Source organism: Oncorhynchus gorbuscha, linkage group LG08 (genome assembly GCF_021184085.1).
Source record: "Oncorhynchus gorbuscha isolate QuinsamMale2020 ecotype Even-year linkage group LG08, OgorEven_v1.0, whole genome shotgun sequence".
Lineage (NCBI taxonomy): Eukaryota > Metazoa > Chordata > Actinopteri > Salmoniformes > Salmonidae > Oncorhynchus > Oncorhynchus gorbuscha.
This window is the reverse complement of record NC_060180.1, coordinates 1140858-1161388: the sequence shown is the minus strand read 5'-3', so window position 1 is coordinate 1161388 and position 20531 is coordinate 1140858. Positions and strand designations below refer to the sequence as shown.

At 44.0% G+C, this 20531-nt stretch overlaps 1 protein-coding gene across 1 annotated transcript in view; it reads left to right on the top strand.

The window, feature by feature from the left end:
* LOC124042226 (dnaJ homolog subfamily B member 12-like) overlaps nt 1-19075 on the top strand; it is a 22754-nt gene extending 3679 nt beyond the window's left edge. The window contains exons 5-8 of the mRNA XM_046360644.1: nt 3185-3294; nt 8451-8623; nt 13869-14025; nt 18137-19075. Coding sequence (XP_046216600.1) covers nt 3185-3294; nt 8451-8623; nt 13869-13990 — 405 coding nt within the window. The 3' untranslated portion in view covers nt 13991-14025; nt 18137-19075. The remainder of the gene's footprint in view (nt 1-3184; nt 3295-8450; nt 8624-13868; nt 14026-18136) is intronic.
* The last annotated feature ends 1456 nt before the right edge of the window (nt 19076-20531 follow it).

Here is a 20531-nt window from a genome sequence, read left to right as displayed (position 1 = left end):
CCATGTCAGTTTGTTGTTGTTGTCTAACTAACCTGTATAGTTTACCATGTCAGTTTGTTGTTGTTGTCTAACTAACCTGTATAGTTTACCATGTCAGTTTGTTGTTGTCTAACTAACCTGTATAGTTTACCATGTCAGGTTGTTGTCTAACTAACCTGTATAGTTTACCATGTCAGGTTGTTGTTGTCTAACTAACCTGTATAGTTTACCATGTCAGATTGTTGTTGTCTAACTAACCTGTATAGTTTACCATGTCAGGTTGTTGTTGTCTAACTAACCTGTATAGTTTACCATGTCAGGTTGTTGTTGTCTAACTAACCTGTATAGTTTACCATGTCAGGTTATTGTTGTTGTTGTCTAACTAACCTGTATAGTTTACCATGTCAGGTTGTTGTTGTCTAACTAACCTGTATAGTTTACCATGTCAGATTGTTGTTGTCTAACTAACCTGTATAGTTTACCATGTCAGGTTGTTGTTGTTGTCTAACTAACCTGTATAGTTTACCATGTCAGATTGTTGTTGTCTAACTAACCTGTATAGTTTACCATGTCAGGTTGTTGTTGTCTAACTAACCTGTATAGTTTACCATGTCAGGTTGTTGTTGTCTAACTAACCTGTATAGTTTACCATGTCAGGTTGTTGTTGTCTAACTAACCTGTATAGTTTACCATGTCAGATTGTTGTTGTCTAACTAACCTGTATAGTTTACCATGTCAGGTTGTTGTTGTCTAACTAACCTGTATAGTTTACCATGTCAGATTGTTGTTGTCTAACTAACCTGTATAGTTTACCATGTCAGGTTGTTGTTGTCTAACCTGTATAACCATGTATAGTTTACCATGTCAGATTGTTGTTGTTGTCTAACTAACCTGTATAGTTTACCATGTCAGATTGTTGTTGTCTTAACCTGTATAGTTTACCATGTCAGGTTGTTGTTGTCTAACTAACCTGTATAGTTTACCATGTCAGGTTGTTTACCATGTCAGGTTGTTGTTGTCTAACTAACCTGTATAGTTTACCATGTCAGGTTGTTGTTGTTGTCTAACTAACCTGTATAGTTTACCATGTCAGATTGTTGTTGTTGTCTAACTAACCTGTATAGTTTACCATGTCAGATTGTTGTTGTCTAACTAACCTGTATAGTTTACCATGTCAGGTTGTTGTTGTTGTCTAACTAACCTGTATAGTTTACCATGTCAGGTTGTTGTTGTTGTCTAACTAACCTGTATAGTTTACCACCTGTATAGTTTACCATGTCAGGTTGTTGTTGTAACCTGTATAGTTTACCATGTCAGGTTGTTGTTGTTGTCTAACTAACCTGTATAGTTTACCCAGGTTGTTGTTGTTGTCTAACTAACCTGTATAGTTTACCATGTCAGTTGTTGTTGTTGTCTAACTAACCTGTATAGTTTATAGTTTACCATGTCAGATTGTTGTTGTCTAACTAACCTGTATAGTTTACCATGTCAGGTTGTTGTTGTTGTCTAACTAACCTGTATAGTTTACCATGTCAGATTGTTGTTGTCTGTATAACATGTCAGGTTGTTGTTGTCTAACTAACCTGTATAGTTTACCATGTCAGGTTGTTGTTGTCTAACTAACCTGTATAGTTTACCATGTCAGGTTGTTGTTGTCTAACTAACCTGTATAGTTTACCATGTCAGTTGTTGTTGTTGTCTAACTAACCTGTATAGTTTACCATGTCAGATTGTTGTTGTAGTTTACCATGTATTGTTGTTGTCTAACTAACCTGTATAGTTTACCATGTCAGGTTGTTGTTGTTGTCTAACTAACCTGTATAGTTTACCATGTCAGATTGTTGTTGTCTAACAAACCTGTATAGTTTACCATGTCAGGTTGTTGTTGTCTAACTAACCTGTATAGTTTACCATGTCAGGTTGTTGTTGTTGTCTAACTAACCTGTATAGTTTACCATGTCAGGTTGTTGTTGTCTAACTAACCTGTATAGTTTACCATGTCAGATTGTTGTTGTCTAACTAACCTGTATAGTTTACCATGTCAGATTGTTGTTGTCTAACTAACCTGTATAGTTTACCATGTCAGGTTGTTGTTGTTGTCTAACAAACCTGTATAGTTTACCATGTCAGATTGTTGTTGTCTAACTAACCTGTATAGTTTACCATGTCAGATTGTTGTTGTCTAACTAACCTGTATAGTTTACCATGTCAGGTTGTTGTTGTCTAACTAACCTGTATAGTTTACCATGTCAGGTTGTTGTTGTCTAACTAACCTGTATAGTTTACCATGTCAGGTTGTTGTTGTTGTCTAACTAACCTGTATAGTTTACCATGTCAGGTTGTTGTTGTCTAACTAACCTGTATAGTTTACCATGTCAGGTTGTCATTGTTGTTGTCTAACTAACCTGTATAGTTTACCATGTCAGTTTGTCATTGTTGTTGTCTAACTAACCTGTATAGTTTACCATGTCAGTTTGTCATTGTTGTTGTCTAACTAACCTGTATAGTTTACCATGTCAGGTTATTGTTGTTGTTGTCTAACTAACCTGTATAGTTTACCATGTCAGGTTATTGTTGTTGTTGTCTAACTAACCTGTATAGTTTACCATGTCAGATTGTTGTTGTCTAACTAACCTGTATAGTTTATCATGTCAGATTGTTGTTGTCTAACTAACCTGTATAGTTTACCATGTCAGATTGTTGTTGTCTAACTAACCTGTATAGTTTACCATGTCAGGTTGTTGTTGTCTAACTAACCTGTATAGTTTACCATGTCAGATTGTTGTTGTCTAACTAACCTGTATAGTTTACCATGTCAGGTTGTTGTTGTTGTCTAACTAACCTGTATAGTTTACCATGTCAGATTGTTGTTGTTGTCTAACTAACCTGTATAGTTTACCATGTCAGATTGTTGTTGTCTAACTAACCTGTATAGTTTACCATGTCAGATTGTTGTTGTCTAACTAACCTGTATAGTTTACCATGTCAGATTGTTGTTGTCTAACTAACCTGTATAGTTTACCATGTCAGGTTGTTGTTGTTGTTGTCTAACTAACCTGTATAGTTTACCATGTCAGATTGTTGTTGTTGTCTAACTAACCTGTATAGTTTACCATGTCAGGTTGTTGTTGTTGTCTAACTAACCTGTATAGTTTACCATGTCAGGTTGTTGTTATCTAACTAACCTGTGTGTTGTGATTTTCAGGGAGGCTTTGCGCTCTTTGTCCAGCTGCTGCCCATCGTCATCCTAGTTGTTGTGTCAGCTCTCAGTCAGATGATGGTCTCCGCCGCCCCCTACAGCCTCAGCTTCAGGCCGTGAGTCTAACCCCTGACCCCCCCCACACACACCTGGATAATCACCTCATGGAGTAGCCTGGTCTTTATTTATTTAACCTTTTATATAACCAGGTAGGTCAGTTGATAACTAGTTCTCATTTACAACTGTGACCTGCCCAAGATAAAGCAAAGCAGTGCGACAAAAACAAAAACAGAGTTACACATGGGATAAACAAACGTACAGTCAATAACACAATAGATAAAATCTATATACAGTGTGTGCAAATGTAGAAGATTAGAGAGGTCAGGCAATAAGTAGGCCATAGAGGCAAAATAATTACAATTTAACATTAACACTGGAGTGATCGATTTGCAGATGACGTTCAAGTAGAGATACTGGGGTGCAAAAGAGCAAGAAGATAAATAACAATATGGGGATGAGGTAGTTGGGTGTGTTATTTACAGATTGGCTGTGTACAGGTACAGTGATCGGTGAGCTGCTCTGACAGCTGATGCTTAAATTTAGAGAGGGAGCTATAAGTCTCCAGCTTCAGTAATTTCTGCAATTCGTTCCAGTCATTGGCAGCAGAGAACTGGAAGGAAAGGCAGCCAAAGGAGGTGTTGGCTTTGGGGGTGACCAGTGAGATATACAGTGGGGCAAAAAAGTATTTAGTTGGCCACCAATTGTGCAAGTTCTCCCACTTAAAAAGATGAGGCCTGTAATTTTCATCATAGGTTACCTGCTGGTCAGGATGATATCTAAGAGGGTGCCCATGATTACGGATTTAGGGTTGTACCTGGTAGGTTCCTTGATAATTTGTGTGAGATTGAGGGCATCTAGTTTAGATCATAGGGTGGCCGGGGTGTTAAGCATATCCCAGTTTAGGTCACCTAACAGTACGAACTCAGAAGATAGACTGGGAAATCAATTCACATATGGTGTCCAGGGCACAGCTGGGGGCTGTGGGGGGGTCTATAACAAGTGGCAACGGTGAGAGACTTGTTTCTGGAAAGGTGGATTTTTAGAAGCTCGATTAGTTTTGGGCACAGACCTGGATAGTGAGACAGAACTCTGCAGGCTACCTCTGCAGTAGATTGCAACACCGCCCACTTTGGCAGTTCTATCTTGTCGGAAAGTGTTATAGTTAGGGATGGAAATTTCAGGGGTTTTGGTGGCCTTCCTAAGCCAGGATTGAGACATGGCTAGAACATCCAGGTTGGCAGAGTGTGCTAAAGCAGTGAATAAAACAAACTTAGTGAGGAGGCTTCTGATGTTAACATGCATGAAACCAAGGCTATTACGGTTACAGAAGTCAACAAATGAGAGCGCCTGGGGAATGGGAGTGGTGCTGGGGGCTGCAGGGCCTGGATTAACCTCTACATCACCAGAGGAACAGAGGAGGAGTAGGATAAGGGTACGGCTAAAAGCTGTAAGAACTGGTCGTCTAGTGCGTTCAGAACAGAGTAAAAGGAGCAGATTTCTGAGCGTGGAAAAATAGATTCAAGGCATAATGTACTGACAAGGGTATGGCAGGATATGAGTACAGTGGAGGTAAACCTAAGCATTGAGTGACAATGAGAGAGATTTTTGGGAATGTTCCAACCAGGATTAATGGAAATCTGGAATTTTGGAAAATTTACCAGAGTTTTGCAACTCGAGCTGTGCGGTCTTAAACTCCTATAGTCATACATGTGACTATGCTGAATTATTACACAACTTCCCCCAGAATAATGCAATCATTTGATGAGTCTTCTTTCCTTGTATTACAAAATGCTGAACTGTCTTTGATGGGACGGATTATCCTCCAGTTGCTATGTTATCCTGCTATTCCCTATATAGTGCATTATCCCTATAGGCTCTGTTCAATGGTAGGACACTAAATAGGGACTAGGGTGACATTTGGGACACCGCCTGGTAGTCTTTAGGGAGGTCACAGGCCATAGATTGACTTTAGGGGAAAGTAGTCGTCAACAGGGGCTCTTTGGCCCGTGGTTAAGGCCCGGTGATGGCTGGCCCGTGGTTAAGGCCCGGTGATGGCTGGCCCGGTGATGGCTGGTGGTTAAGGCCCGGTGATGGCTGGCCCGTGGTTAAGGCCCGGTGATGGCTGGCCCGTGGTTAAGGCCCGGTGATGGCTGGCCCCCGGTGATGGCTGGCCCGTGGTTAAGGCCCGGTGATGGCTGGCCCGTGGTTTGATGGCTGGCCCGTGGTTAAGGCCCGGTGATGGCTGGCCCGTGGTTAAGGCCCGGTGATGGCTGGCCCGTGGTTAAGGCCCGGTGATGGCTGGCCCGTGGTTAAGGCCCGGTGATGGCTGGCCCGTGGTTAAGGCCCGGTGATGGCTGGCCCGTGGTTAAGGCCCGGTGATGGCTGGCCCGTGGTTAAGGCCCGGTGATGGCTGGCCCGTGGTTAAGGCCCGGTGATGGCTGGCCCGTGGTTAAGGCCCGGTGATGGCTGGCCCGTGGTTAAGGCCCGGTGATGGCTGGCCCGTGGTTAAGGCCCGGTGATGGCTGGCCCGTGGTTAAGGCCCGGTGATGGCTGGCCCGGTGATGGCTGGCCCGTGGTTAAGGCCCGGTGATGGCTGGCCCGGTGATGGCTGGCCCGGTGATGGCTGGCCCGGTGGTTAAGGCCCGGTGATGGCTGGCCCGTGGTTAAGGCCCGGTGATGGCTGGCCCGTGGTTAAGGCCCGGTGATGGCTGGCCCGTGGTTAAGGCCCGGTGATGGCTGGCCCATGGTTAAGGCCCGGTGATGGCTGGCCCGGTGATGGCTGGCCCATGGTTAAGGCCTGGTGATGGCTGGCCCATGGTTAAGGCCCGGTGATGGCTGGCAGGCTTGGGCAGTATACCAGGGTATTTGGAAAAAGCCACGGTATGGTTTTTCAATACCGTCAAAACTATTTATTTGTCTTTTCTCAATAAATGTGAATATTTGTAGCTACTTTTTAAATTAATACCTGCAGTCAACTTGTGCAATAAGGGAAAGTGTGATACCTAGTCAGTTGTACAACTGAATGTATTCAACTGAAATGTGTCATCCTTATTTAACCCAACCCCTCTGAATCAGAGAGGTGCGGGAAGCTACCTTAATCAACATCCACGTCATCGACGCCCAGGGAACAGTGGGTTAACTGTCTTGCTCAGGGGCAGAATGACATATTTTTACCATGTCAACTCCGGGATTCGATCCAGCAACCTTTTGGTTACTGGCCCTACGCACCTAACCACCAGGCTATCACCACCAATACCCTACTCCTCTGTCTGTTTATCACCACTGCTCCTGTCGTGTGGGAGACTATAGTGATCGTGTCAGAGAGTAGTTGAAGGGATTGGTGTTGGTGGGTTGGATCATGTGAAGCTGCTTCACTGGGATGGCAGGTAGTCTAATGGTTAGAGCGTTGGGCCAGTAACTAGCAGGTAGCCTAGTGGTTAGAGCGTTGGGCCAGTAACCAGCAGGGGCCTAGTGGTTACAGCATTGGGCCAGTAACCAGCAGGTAGCCTAGTGGTTAGAGCATTGGGCCAGTAACCAGCAGGTAGCCTAGTGGTTAGAGCGTTGGTCCAGTAACCAGCAGGTAGCCTACTGGTTAGAGCGTTGGGCCAGTAACCAGCAGGTAGCCTAGTGGTTAGAGCGTTGGGCCAGTAACCAGCAGGTAGCCTAGTGGTTAGAGCGTTGGACCAGTAACCAGCAGGTAGCCTAGTGGTTAGAGCGTTGGACCAGTAACCAGCAGGTAGCCTAGTGGTTAGAGCGTTGGACTAGTAACCAGCAGGTAGCCTATTGGTTAGTGTTGGACCAGTAACCAGCAGGTAGCCTAGTGGTTAGAGCGTTGGACCAGTAACCAGCAGGTAGCCTAGTGGTTAGAGCGTTGGACCAGTAACCAGCAGGTAGCCTAGTGGTTAGAGCATTGGTCCAGTAACTGAAAGGTTACAAGATCGATTTCCCCGAGCTGACAAGGTAAAAAAAAAAAATCTGTTGTTCGGCCCCTGAACAAGGCAGTTAACCCACTGTTCCCTGGTAGGCTGTCGATGTAAATAAGAATTTGTTCTTATCTGACTTTCCAAGTTAAATAAAACGATAATAAAAATTCACTCACTGCTCTCTCTCTCTCTCTCTCTGTATCTCTCTGTATCTCTCTCTATCTCTCTCTATCTCTCTCTCTCTGTATCTCTGTCTTTCTCTGTCTCTCTCTCTCTGTATCTCTCTGTCTTGGTGTCTCTCTCTCTCTGTCTTGCTGTCTCTATCTGTATGTCTTGCTGTCTCTGTCTGTATCTCTTGCTGTCTCTGTCTGTATCTCTCTGTCTGGTTTCTCTCTCTCTGTCTCGCTGTCTCTGTATCTCTCTGTCTCTCTCTCTCTGTATCTCTCTGTCTTGGTGTCTCTCTCTCTCTGTCTTGCTGTCTCTGTCTGTATGTCTTGCTGTCTCTGTCTGTATCTCTTGCTGTCTCTGTCTGTATCTCTCTGTCTGGTTTCTCTCTCTCTGTCTGGTTTCTCTCTCTCTGTCTCGCTGTCTCTGTATCTCTTGCTGTCTCTGTCTGTATCTCTTGCTGTCTGTCTGTATCTCTTGCTGTCTGTCTGTATCTCTTGCTGTCTGTCTGTATCTCTTGCTGTCTGTCTATCTCTTGCTGTCTGTCTGTATCTCTCTCTGTCTCGGTGTCTCTCTCTCTGTCTTGCTGTCTGTATCTCTTGCTGTCTGTCTGTATCTCTTGCTGTCTGTCTGTATCTCTTGCTGTCTGTCTGTATCTCTTGCTGTCTGTCTATCTCTTGCTGTCTGTCTGTATCTCTCTCTGTCTCGGTGTCTCTCTCTCTGTCTTGCTGTCTCTGTCTGTATCTCTTGCTGTCTGTCTGTATCTCTTGCTGTCTGTCTATCTCTTGCTGTCTGTCTGTATCTCTCTCTGTCTCGGTGTCTCTCTCTCTGTCTTGCTGTCTCTGTCTGTATCTCTTGCTGTCTCTGTCTGTATCTCTTGCTGTCTCTGTCTGTATCTCTTGCTGTCTGTCTGTATCTCTTGCTGTCTGTCTATCTCTTGCTGTCTCTGTGTCTCTCTGTCTCTCTCTCTCTCTGTGTCGCTGTCTCTGTATCTCTCTGTCTCGGTGTCTCTCTCTCTGTCTTGCTGTCTCTGTCTGTATCTCTTGCTGTCTCTGTCTGTATCTCTCTGTCTGGTGTCTCTTTCTCTGTCTCGCTGTCTCTGTTTCTATCTCCATCAAATTCAGGTCTATTGGACACACCCACAAGAGGTACACGGAGACCTTGAGGGTGCCGTACTATGTGGGAGACCACTTCTCCAGGGAGTACAACGGACTGAATCTGAAGACTGTGGAGAGGAGTGTGGAGGATGACTACATCTCCAACCTCAGAAACAACTGCTGGAAGGAGAAACAACAGAGTATGTTCACTTTGTAGTGTGAGAATAACATGGTCATTTAGCAGACACTTCCAAAACGGTCAGCGTGGACAGTGACACCTAATTCAGTATGTTGATCCGTGTGGGAATCGAACCCACAACCCCATACTCTTAGAACTACAGCTGCTGGAAGGAGAAACAACAGAGTATGTTCACTTTGTAGTGTGAGAATAACATGCTCATTTAGCAGACACGTCCAGAACGGTCAGCGTGGACAGTGACACCTAATTCAGTATGTTGATCCGTGTGGGAATCGAACCCACACCCCCAGCATCATACTCTTAGAACTACAGCTGCTGGAAGGAGAAACAACAGAGTATGTTCACTTTGTAGTGTGAAAATAACACGGTCATTTAGCAGACACTTCCAGAACGGTCAGCGTGGACAGTGACACCTAATTCAGTATGTTGATCCGTGTGGGAATCGAACCCACAACCCCATACTCTTAGAACTACAGCTGCTGGAAGGAGAAACAACAGAGTACATTCACTTTGTAGTGTGAGAATAACATGGTCATTTAGCAGACACTTCCAGAACGGTCAGCGTGGACAGTGACACCTAATTCAGTATGTTGATCCGTGTGGGAATTGAACCCACAACCCCATACTGTTAGAACTACAGCTGCTGGAAGGAGAAACAACAGAGTATGTTCACTTTGTAGTGTGAGAATAACACGGTCATTTAGCAGACACTTCCAGAACGGTCAGCGTGGACAGTGACACCTAATTCAGTATGTTGATCCGTGTGGGAATCGAACCCACAACCCCAGCATCATACTCTTAGAACTACAGCTGCTGGAAGGAGAAACAACAGAGTATGTTCACTTTGTAGTGTGAGAATAACACGGTCATTTAGCAGACACTTGCAGAACGGTCAGCGTGGACAGTGACACCTAATTCAGTATGTTGATCCGTGTGGGAATCGAACCCACAACCCCAGCATCATACTCTTAGAACTACAGCTGCTGGAAGGAGAAACAACAGAGTACGTTCACTTTGTAGTGTGAGAATAACACGGTCATTTAGCAGACAGTTGCAGAACGGTCAGCGTGGACAGTGACACCTAATTCAGTATGTTGATCCGTGTGGGAATCGAACCCACAACCCCAGCATCATACTCTTAGAACTACAGCTGCTGGAAGGAGAAACAACAGAGTATGTTCACTTTGTAGTGTGAGAATAACATGGTCATTTAGCAGACACTTCCAGAACGGTCAGCGTGGACAGTGACACCTAATTCAGTATGTTGATCCGTGTGGGAATCGAACCCACAACCCCAGCATCATACTCTTAGAACTACAGCTGCTGGAAGGAGAAACAACAGAGTATGTTCACTTTGTAGTGTGAGAATAACATGGTCATTTAGCAGACACTTCCAGAACGGTCAGCGTGGACAGTGACACCTAATTCAGTATGTTGATCCGTGTGGGAATCGAACCCACAACCCCAGCATCATACTCTTAGAACTACAGCTGCTGGAAGGAGAAACAACAGAGTATGTTCACTTTGTAGTGTGAGAATAACATGGTCATTTAGCAGACACTTCCAGAACGGTCAGCGTGGACAGTGACACCTAATTCAGTATGTTGATCCGTGTGGGAATCGAACCCACAACCCCAGCATCATACTCTTAGAACTACAGCTGCTGGAAGGAGAAACAACAGAGTATGTTCACTTTGTAGTGTGAGAATAACATGGTCATTTAGCAGACACTTCCAGAACGGTCAGCGTGGACAGTGACACCTAATTCAGTATGTTGATCCGTGTGGGAATCGAACCCACAACCCCAGCATCATACTCTTAGAACTACAGCTGCTGGAAGGAGAAACAACAGAGTATGTTCACTTTGTAGTGTGAGAATAACATGGTCATTTAGCAGACACTTCCAGAACGGTCAGCGTGGACAGTGACACCTAATTCAGTATGTTGATCCGTGTGGGAATCGAACCCACAACCCCAGCACCATACTCTTAGAGCCACAGCTGCTGGAAGGAGAAACAGGTTGATTTTTCTAACAAGCTTCTTCTCCATTGACCCTTTTTTGTCTGTTTTTGGATGATGAAGTTGTACTATTGATTAATCAATATTCTCCAAATCAAATGTTATTGGTCACATACACGTGTTTAACAGATGTTATTAGTCACGTACACGTGTTTAACAGATGTTATTGGTCACGTACACGTGTTTAGCAGATGTTATTGGTCACGAACGTGTTTAGTGTTAAATGCACGTGTTTAACAGATGTTATTGGTCACATACAGTGCTGTTAGGGCAGCAACCTCTCGTGTTTAACAGATGTTATTGGTCACATACACGTGTTTAACAGATGTTATTGGCCGTGTTTGAATTGGTCAGAAGCTGTTTAACAGTGTTATGGTCACTTGAGTTTAGAAGCTGTTATTCAGTGTTTCTGTGTTAGTGATGGCTTGGTTAACAGTCTGAACCTCTCTGTGTTAGTGACGGCTGGTTAACAGTCTGATGGCCTTGAGATAGAAGCTGTTATTCAGTCTCTCTGTGTTAGTGATGGCTGGTTAACAGTCTGATGGCCTTGAGATAGAAGCTGTTATTCAGTCTCTCTGTGTTAATGGCTGTTTAACAGTCTGATGGCCTTGAGATAGAAGCTGTTATTCAGTCTCTCTGTGTTAGTGATGGCTGGTTAACAGTCTGATGGCCTTGAGATAGAAGCTGTTATTCAGTCTCTCTGTGTTAGTGACGGCTGGTTAACAGTCTGATGGCCTTGAGATAGAAGCTGTTTTTCAGTCTCTCGGTCCCAGCTTTGATGCACCTGTACTGACCTCTCCTTCTGGAAGGTAGCGGGGTGAACAGGAAGTGGCTCGGGTGGTGATGATGCACCTGTACTGACCTCACCTTCTGGATGGTAGTGGGGTGAACAGGCAGTGGCTCGGGTGGTTATTGTCCTGGATGATCTTTATGGCCTTCCTGTGACATCGGGTGGTTATTGTCCTTGATGATCTTTATGGCCTTCCTGTGACATCGGGTGGTTATTGTCCTTGATGATCTTTATGGCCTTCCTGTGACATCGGGTGGTTATTGTCCTTGATGATCTTTATGGCCTTCCTGTGACATCGGGTGGTTATTGTCCTTGATGATCTTTATGGCCTTCCTGTGACATCGGGGTGAACAGGAAGTGTCGGGTGGTGATGATGCACCTTTATGGCCTTCCTGTGACATCGGGTGGTTATTGTCCTTGATGATCTTTATGGCCTTCCTGTGACATCGGGTGGTTATTGTCCTGGATGATCTTTATGGCCTTCCTGTGACATCGGGTGGTTATTGTCCTTGATGATCTTTATGGCCTTCCTGTGACATCGGGTGGTTATTGTCCTTGATGATCTTTATGGCCTTCCTGTGACATCGGGTGGTTATTGTCCTTGATGATCTTTATGGCCTTCCTGTGACATAGGGTGTTGGTGTCCTGGAGGGCAGGTAGTTTGCCCCCCGTGATGTGTTGTGCCCTGCGGTCAATTCCACGTGGCTGGCTACTTTTAAATGAATGTGTCCTGGAGGAGTGTTTTAATGGTTTAGTTTGGAGGTTTCAGGTGTTCTGATCCGACCTTTACCGGTTGTGTCCTGTTTGCTGTAACGTAAGATGGATAACACAGTACCAGAAAGCAATACCCTTTGTGAAGAAATGGCACTTCTTCACATGTAGAGGAGGCTGGTGATGGGAGGACGGCTCATAATAATGGTGAAATAGAGTGAATGGAATGTAGGGACCTAAAAATATATATATATTTGTTTTGCCTGATTCAGTTTTTTCCATTTTGTTTTCTCAGGTTTCAATTTCCTACAGTTTCATGTTTTTGCTCTCAATCACTTTTTAAAATTTTGTATTCAGTTATTTTCTAAGTCCACAACAATGCTTAAACCACATCAGGAGAACCCTTAAGGTCTGGGATAATGTTGATCAATGTTTGGGTGTAGTTACCATTTGAATTCCAGTGTATTGAGGCTGTTTGTTTTAGAGGTGTTTTTGTAAAACAAAATGGCCACAATAATCTTCCTCATGTGGTTCTGCCAGGTCAGCATGGCCTGCTTCCTAGATGACATTTAATGTGAGGAGGATTTTGGATAAGGAAAGGCTTTCCCATGTCCAGAAAGACCATTCATTAGCAGCATCGCTAACGGCGACACACCACACATACAGATGGGGAATTCTCATTGGCTCTTCAGAAAGTTGCAGGAAATACCAATCACTGATTCACTCTGTTCTTGTCTTATGATAAAATTAAGTTTTTAATTAATTTACTTGATTCCCTACGAAGTTCAATACATTGTTGGATTCCATTTTAATGTCTGGATTCCGTGATTCCGTGATTCCGTCCTCATTCTCAACATTGCGGATTTTCTCGGACCCTAGGAATGGTACAATTCCATTTATTCTGTTCCAGGCATTACTATCAGCCTGCCCTCCTATTTTAAAGTGCCAGCCACCGCTGTTTCCATGGCAGGGGGAAAGACGCACAGCAGTTTTGCATTACAACACATCATTCAGATGATTGGTTGTCTGGGCAAAATGCAAAGGAATTAGGATCCTCTTTTCAGCAGCCTCTCTATTGTACTTCCTGTTATCTTATTGAACTTGTATTGTACTTCCTGTTATCTTATTGAACTTGTATTGTACTTCCTGTTATCTTATTGAACTTGTATTGTACTTCCTGTTATCTTATTGAACTTGTATTGTACTTCTGTTATCTTATTGAACTTGTATTGTACTTCCTGTTATCTTATTGAACTTGTATTGTACTTCCTGTTATCTTATTGAACTTGTATTGTACTTCCTGTTATCTTATTGAACTTGTATTGTACTTCCTGTTATCTTATTGAACTTGTATTGTACTTCCTGTTATCTTATTGAACTTGTATTGTACTTCCTGTTATCTTATTGAACTTGTATTGTACTTCCTGTTATCTTATTGAACTTGTATTGTACTTCCTGTTATCTTATTGAACTTGTATTGTACTTCCTGTTATCTTATTGAACTTGTATTGTACTGGATGCCCAAGTAGGCGTTTGTCTTAGACTACATCACAGTTCTTCTGCCAAGGTGTCCACTTGCTCACTTTCTTGCATGTATTTAACGATAGTGGAAACTCACTCCAGACAATGCTTACAACAATCATATGCTTTTAAATCCACGACATGGAGCGCAGACTTCTGGGAAATATTGGGGACTGAGCCGTTGTACTTTGTTGTTGTGTTCCAGAGGAGGGCCTGCTGTATCGAGCTCGCTATTTTGGAGACAATGAGTTGTACCAGAGGGCTCAGAAGATGGGCACACCGAGCTGCTCCAGGCTGTCTGACATCTCCGTTTCCTTGGGTGGTTAAATATAAAGGAAGGCTGTTGATCGCCACACTGATAGGTAAGAGCTCACCACTAAAACAACCCAAATGGTGCCCTATTCCCTTCATAGTGCACTACTTTTGACCAGGGCCCATGGGACACTATAGGGAATAGGATGCCATTATGGACTCAGTCAGGCACAGTCTGTCTCTATATAAGGCTCTGTTGTTGTAGTGTCCCCATTGGGTTAGTTATGAAGTCCTACTGAACTATGTACAATGGCAAGTAAAAGTATGTGAACCCTTTGGAAATACCTGGATTTCTGCATAAATTGGTCATAAAATTTGATCTGATCTTCATCTAGGTCACAACAACAGACAAACACAGTCTGCTTAAACTAATAAAACACAAACAATTATATGTTTTCATGTCTTTATTGAACACACTGTGTAAACATTCACAGTGCAGGGTGGGAAAAGTATGTGAACCCTTGGATTTAATAACTAGTTGACCCTCCTTTGGCAGCAATAACCTCAACCAAACGTTTTCTGTAGTTGTGGATCAGACCTGCACAACGGTCAGGAGGAATTTTGGACCATTCCTCTTTACAAAATTGTTTTAGTTCAGCAATATTCTTGGGATGTCTGGTGTGAACTGCTCTCAAGGTCATGCCACAGCATCTCAATCAGGTTGAGGTCAGGACTCTGACTGGGCCACTCCAGAAGGTCAGGACTCTGACTGGGCCACTCCAGAAGGTCAGGACTCTGACTGGGCCACTCCAGAAGGTCAGGACTCTAACTGGGCCACTCCAGAAGGTCAGGACTCTGACTGGGCCACTCCAGAAGGTCAGGACTCTGACTGGGCCACTCCAGAAGGTCAGGACTCTGACTGGGCCACTCCAGAAGGTCAGGACTCTGACTGGGCCACTCAGGTTGAGGTCAGGACTCTGACTGGGCCACTCAGGTTGAGGTCAGGACTCTGACTGGGCCACTCAGGTTGAGGTCAGGACTCTGACTGGGCCACTCAGGTTGAGGTCAGGACTCTGACTGGGCCACTCATTGAAGTCAGGACTCTGACTGGGCCACTCAGGTTGAGGTCAGGACTCTGACTGGGCCACTCAGGTGCAGGTCAGGACTCTGACTGGGCCACTCAGTTGAGGTCAGGACTCTGACTGGGCCACTCAGGTTGAGGTCAGGACTCTGACTGGGCCACTCAGGTTGAGGTCAGGACTCTGACTGGGCCACTCAGGTTGAGGTCAGGACTCTGACTGGGCCACTCAGGTTGAGGTCAGGACTCTGACTGGGCCACTCAGGTTGAGGTCAGGACTCTGACTGGGCCACTCAGGTTGAGGTCAGGACTCTGACTGGGCCACTCAGGTTGAGGTCAGGACTCTGACTGGGCCACTCAGGTTGAGGTCAGGACTCTGACTGGGTCACTCAGGTTGAGGTCAGGACTCTGAATGGGCCACTCAGGTTGAGGTCAGGACTCTGACTGGGCCACTCAGGTTGAGGTCAGGACTCTGACTGGGTCACTCAGGTTGAGGTCAGGACTCTGAATGGGCCACTCCAGGAGGTCAGGACTCTGACTGGGCCACTCCAGAAGGTCAGGACTCTGCTGGGCCACTCCAGGTCAGGACTCTGAATGGGCCACTCAGGTTTTGAGGTCAGGACTCTGACTGGGCCACTCAGGTTGAGGTCAGGACTCTGAATGGGCCACTCAGGTCAGGACTGTGTTCCTTCCAAAGGACTCTGACTGGGCCACTCAGTTGAGGTCAGGACTCTGACTGGGCCACTCAGAAGGTTGAGGTCAGGACTCTGACTGGGCCACTCCAGGTTGAGGTCAGGACTCTGACTGGGCCACTCAGAAGGTCAGGACTCTGACTGGGCCACTCAGGTTCAACAGAGATGAGGTCAGGACTCTGAATGGGCCACTCAGGTTGAGGTCAGGACTCTGACTGGGCCACTCAGGTTGAGGTCAGGACTCTGACTGGGCCACTCAGTTGAGGTCAGGACTCTGACTGGGCCACTCCAGGTTGAGGTCAGGACTCTGACTGGGCCACTCAGAGGTCAGGACTCTGACTGGGCCACTCCAGGTTGAGGTCAGGACTCTGACTGGGCCACTCAGGTTGAGGTCAGGACTCTGACTGGGCCACTCAGGTTCTTCTGTTCAGGACATTCTGACTGGGCCATTTCAGGTTGAGGTCAGGCACTCTGACTGGGCTTTCTCCATTTACATTTGAGTCATTTGGACTCTGACTGGGCCACTCAGGTTGAGGTCAGGACTTATGAATGGGCCAGTCCAGCAAGGTCATTTTCTTCTGTTGAAGCCTTTCTGTTGTTGATTTACTTCTGTGTTTTGGGTCGTAGTCCTGTTGCATCACACAACTTCTGTTGAGCTTCAATTGGCGGACAGACAGTATAACATTCTCCTGCAAAATGTCTTGATAAACTTGGGAATTCATTTTTCCGTCGATGATGGCAAGCTGTCGAGGCCCTGAGGCAGCAAAGCAGCTCCAAACCATGATACTCCCTCCACCAGACTTTACAGTTGGGATGAGGTTTTGATGTTGGTGTGCTGGGCCTTTTATCTCCACACATAGTGTTGTGTGTTCCTTCCAAACAACTCAACTGTAGTTTCATCTGTCCACAGAATATATTTCCAGTACCGATGTGGAACATCCAGGTGCAATTATGCAAACTTGTTTTTTTTGGACAGCAGTGGCTTCTTCCGTGGTGTCCTCCCATGAACACCATTCTTGTTTAGTGTTTTATGTATTGTAGACTCGTCAACGGAGATGTCAGCATGTTCCAGAGATTTCTGTAGGTCTTTAGCTGACACTCTAGGATTCTTCTTAACCTCATTGAGCATTCTGCACTCTGCTCTTGCAGTCATCTTTGCAGGACAGCCACTCCTAGGGAGAGTAGCAACAGTGCTGAACTTTCTCCATTTATAGACATTTTGTTTTACTGTGGACTGATGATCATCAAGGCTTTTAGAGATACTTGTGTAACCCTTTCCAGCTTTATGCAAGTCAACAATTCTTCATCTTGGGTCTTCTGAGATCTCTTTTGTTCGAGACATGGGTCACATCAGGCAATGCTTCTTGTGAATAGAAAACTCACATTTTGTGAGTGTTTTTTTATAGGGTAAGGCAGCTCTAACCAACATCTCCAATCTCACTCTCATTGATTGACTCCAGGTTAGCTGACTCCTGACTCCAGGTTAGCTGACTCCTGACTCCAGGTTAGCTGACTCCTGACTCCAGGTTAGCTGACTCCTGACTCCAGGTTAGCTGACTCCTGACTCCAGGTTAGCTGACTCCTGACTCCAGGTTAGCTGACTCCTGACTCCAGGTTAGCTGACTCCTGACTCCAGGTTAGCTGACTCCTGACTCCAGGTTAGCTGACTCCTGACTCCAGGTTAGCTGACTCCAGTTTTATCTTTTGGAGAAGTCATTAGCTGACTCCTGGGGTTCAAATACTTTATCCAACCTACACTGTGATTATTTAAATGATGTATTCAATATAGACAAGAAAAATACCATTTGTGTTATTAGTTTAAGCAGACTGTTTAACTAATTGTTTGACTTAGATCTTTTGGAGAAGTCAGCCTCGGGGGGATCAAATTTTATGAGGCCTACAATTATTTTGATGTAAATTACAAGGTAATTTTTTAAAGTTTAAGCAGACTGTTTGTCTTGTTGCCACTGTATGTTATGAAGGCCTAACTATGTTATAACTAAGTTATGAGTCCCATGTATGTTATGAAGGCCTAACTATGTTATAACTAAGTTATGAGTCCCATGTATGTTATGAAGGCCTAACTATGTTATAACTAAGTTATGAGTCCCATGTATGTTATGAAGGCCTAACTATGTTATAACTAAGTTATGAGTCCCATGTATGTTATGAAGGCCTAACTATGTTATAACTAAGTTATGAGTCCCATGTATGTTATGAAGGCCTAACTATGTTATAACTAAGTTATGAGTCCCATGTATGTTATGAAGGCCTAACTATGTTATAACTAAGTTATGAGTCCCATGTATGTTATGAAGGCCTAACTATGTTATAACTAAGTTATGAGTCCCATGTATGTTATGAAGGCCTAACTATGTTATAACTAATTTATGAGTCCCATGAACAGAGTGCACATGTTGAAACTAAATCGTTTTTTGCTCTCTCTTTTAGGTAGTTATATCGAAACCGCAAAAAAAACAATTTTATTGCCTGTAAATACGTACGCTTTTCAACATTCGGGACTGTGACTTCACTGCACACCAAAACTCGGACAGACTCTCTCTCCTTGAGTTGGAGATCTCATATGGCGAAGAAGAAGAAGAGAATGACCTAAAGTCTTGTTGAGGAAGAATGAATGCCCTCTTTGTTGCTGATCATGCTGATGTGTCATGAAGTGACTGTGCTCTGTTACAAGCTGACTGTTTTACAAATGCACTGTTAGGGACTCCTGCTTTTACCCTCTTACGTCCTAAATGGTACACTATTTGCTATATAGTGCACTACTTTTTTTTCTTCTTTTTTAGAATCCGGGCCCATAGGGCTCTGGTCACAAGTAGTGCAGCATATAGAGAATAGGGTGCTATTTAGGATGCACCCTCAAGTCAGATGATGTAAGGGCGGTGTTATAATCAGGAAATACTCCGATCAGAAGTGGTTCGTTATAGATGTCCTCCTTTAGCAAATTGATACTTCCGAGATATTCATATTTGATTTCAATCTGGTGAAAACATTGAAGAATGGTTTAGACCAATTGAAGCTGATGACAGTTGGTTTGCTGATTTATACTTTATACGTAAATTATGATTTTTACTATGCAGGGATTATATTTATATATTCTCCTATCAGAGTCAGTAAGGTAAACATACACCTCTCGAGACATGTACTGAGCAATTTTAATTTTGCAGACCTATGTATTTACAATGAGTGAACCCAGTGACTGAGAAAGTAATTTATTTATTGTTGGAATTCTAAAATATTAAAATGTTTTTAATCAAGATTTTCTTCATTAGAACACAACGGCTATCTAATAAAGTAGGTCTTGCTCACGATGACACGTCCATATTATGTTTTTACTCAAACAGGGAAAATAAATATTCTACGTGCCCCATCTGTCATTCTTCCTCTCTCTCTGTGCGTGTGTGTGTGTGTGTGTGTGTGTGTGTGGGGGAGCTGGGAGTTGGACAAGTGCCCAGACCAGTGAGTGCATTACTCATCGAAAAATTGGCTTGTACAACATTGACTAGTTGTAACAAAGACGTGAAGATGTGCACGTTTTCTACCAAATCAGATGGGCTGTTGTGCACGTTTCCCAGGGATGGCTTCATTCCACAACGCTTCAGTATCTACAATATGTATTTAAAACCACAAGCAAGTCAGTGGTGAGGAACTAGAATAACAATGAACGTCTACCCTGGGGCTGGTTGGCACTAGTTTTTATATACTTCTCTGCCCCTTTTAGAACAGAAGTCTTCCAAGGAAATGTGTCTCATACACAGGCCATTTCTTGGGATACTGCAATATAGTGGTCCTGTGTAGCTCAGTTGGTAGAGCATGGCGCTTGTAACGCCAGGGTAGTGGGTTCGATCCCGGGACCACCCATACGTAAAATGTATGCACACATGACTGTAAGTCGCTTTGGATAAAAGCGTCTGCTAAATGGCATATTATATTATATTTCTCAGTTTATGGTAAACACCTGTAGTTGACTTGCTGTATCGCTAGAGGCGCTGACGCAAGAAAACACATCTGAGCAAAAAACAAGTGGAGCTCAGACAAAGGCCCTGCAATGAATGGAGAAAAACAAATGTGCCTGTTGCAAAGAACTAGTCTAATGCTGTGTTGCAAAGAACTAGTCTAATGCTGTGTTGCAAAGAACTAGTCTAATGCTGTGTTGCAAAGAACTAGTCTAATGCTGTGTTGCTTCATGATCCTATTCATCTCATGAGCCTTTGCGACTCTGGCTGCTTTTACACAATACACAGGCAGATAAATGTGGATCATTTGTCCCAATTATTGGCAAAGATCAGATCTAACGTCAAGCCCAATCAGTGGGGGGGCGGAATTGTTGCCTGTGTAAAATGCAGCCACGGTGTGCAACCTACATATGGTGTTCTTGATTCAATGAGGTCAAGTGGAGTTTCATTCAGTAATAGGTATCACAACACACCCTCTCATAAGACAATCTGAGAGGTTTGGTCAAAGCAAGTTTTGTATAAAAAAAATATTTATTGTCCAAGATTCATAAAATGGAAAGTAATCAAGACAGTACAGATATTTGAATATCAAATAAAATGATGCACAGATGAGTATGCAGGAGGACAAGCCAGTCGAAACCAGAAATAAAGAATCGAGTAAACTGACCTGTGGTTCACAGAATAGATGCTACAGACGGAGAAGCAAGTACCGCTAAGTAATGTTGGTCTCTAACCAAACATGTCAATCTGGTCCCCTCACCATAGTGTACAATGAAATGCCACGAAGAAAAAAAATAATTACCACTTTCTAAAATGGCCACATACAAACATTACCATACAGCTAGCTGCCATTGTCTGGTTTCAATAGAAAC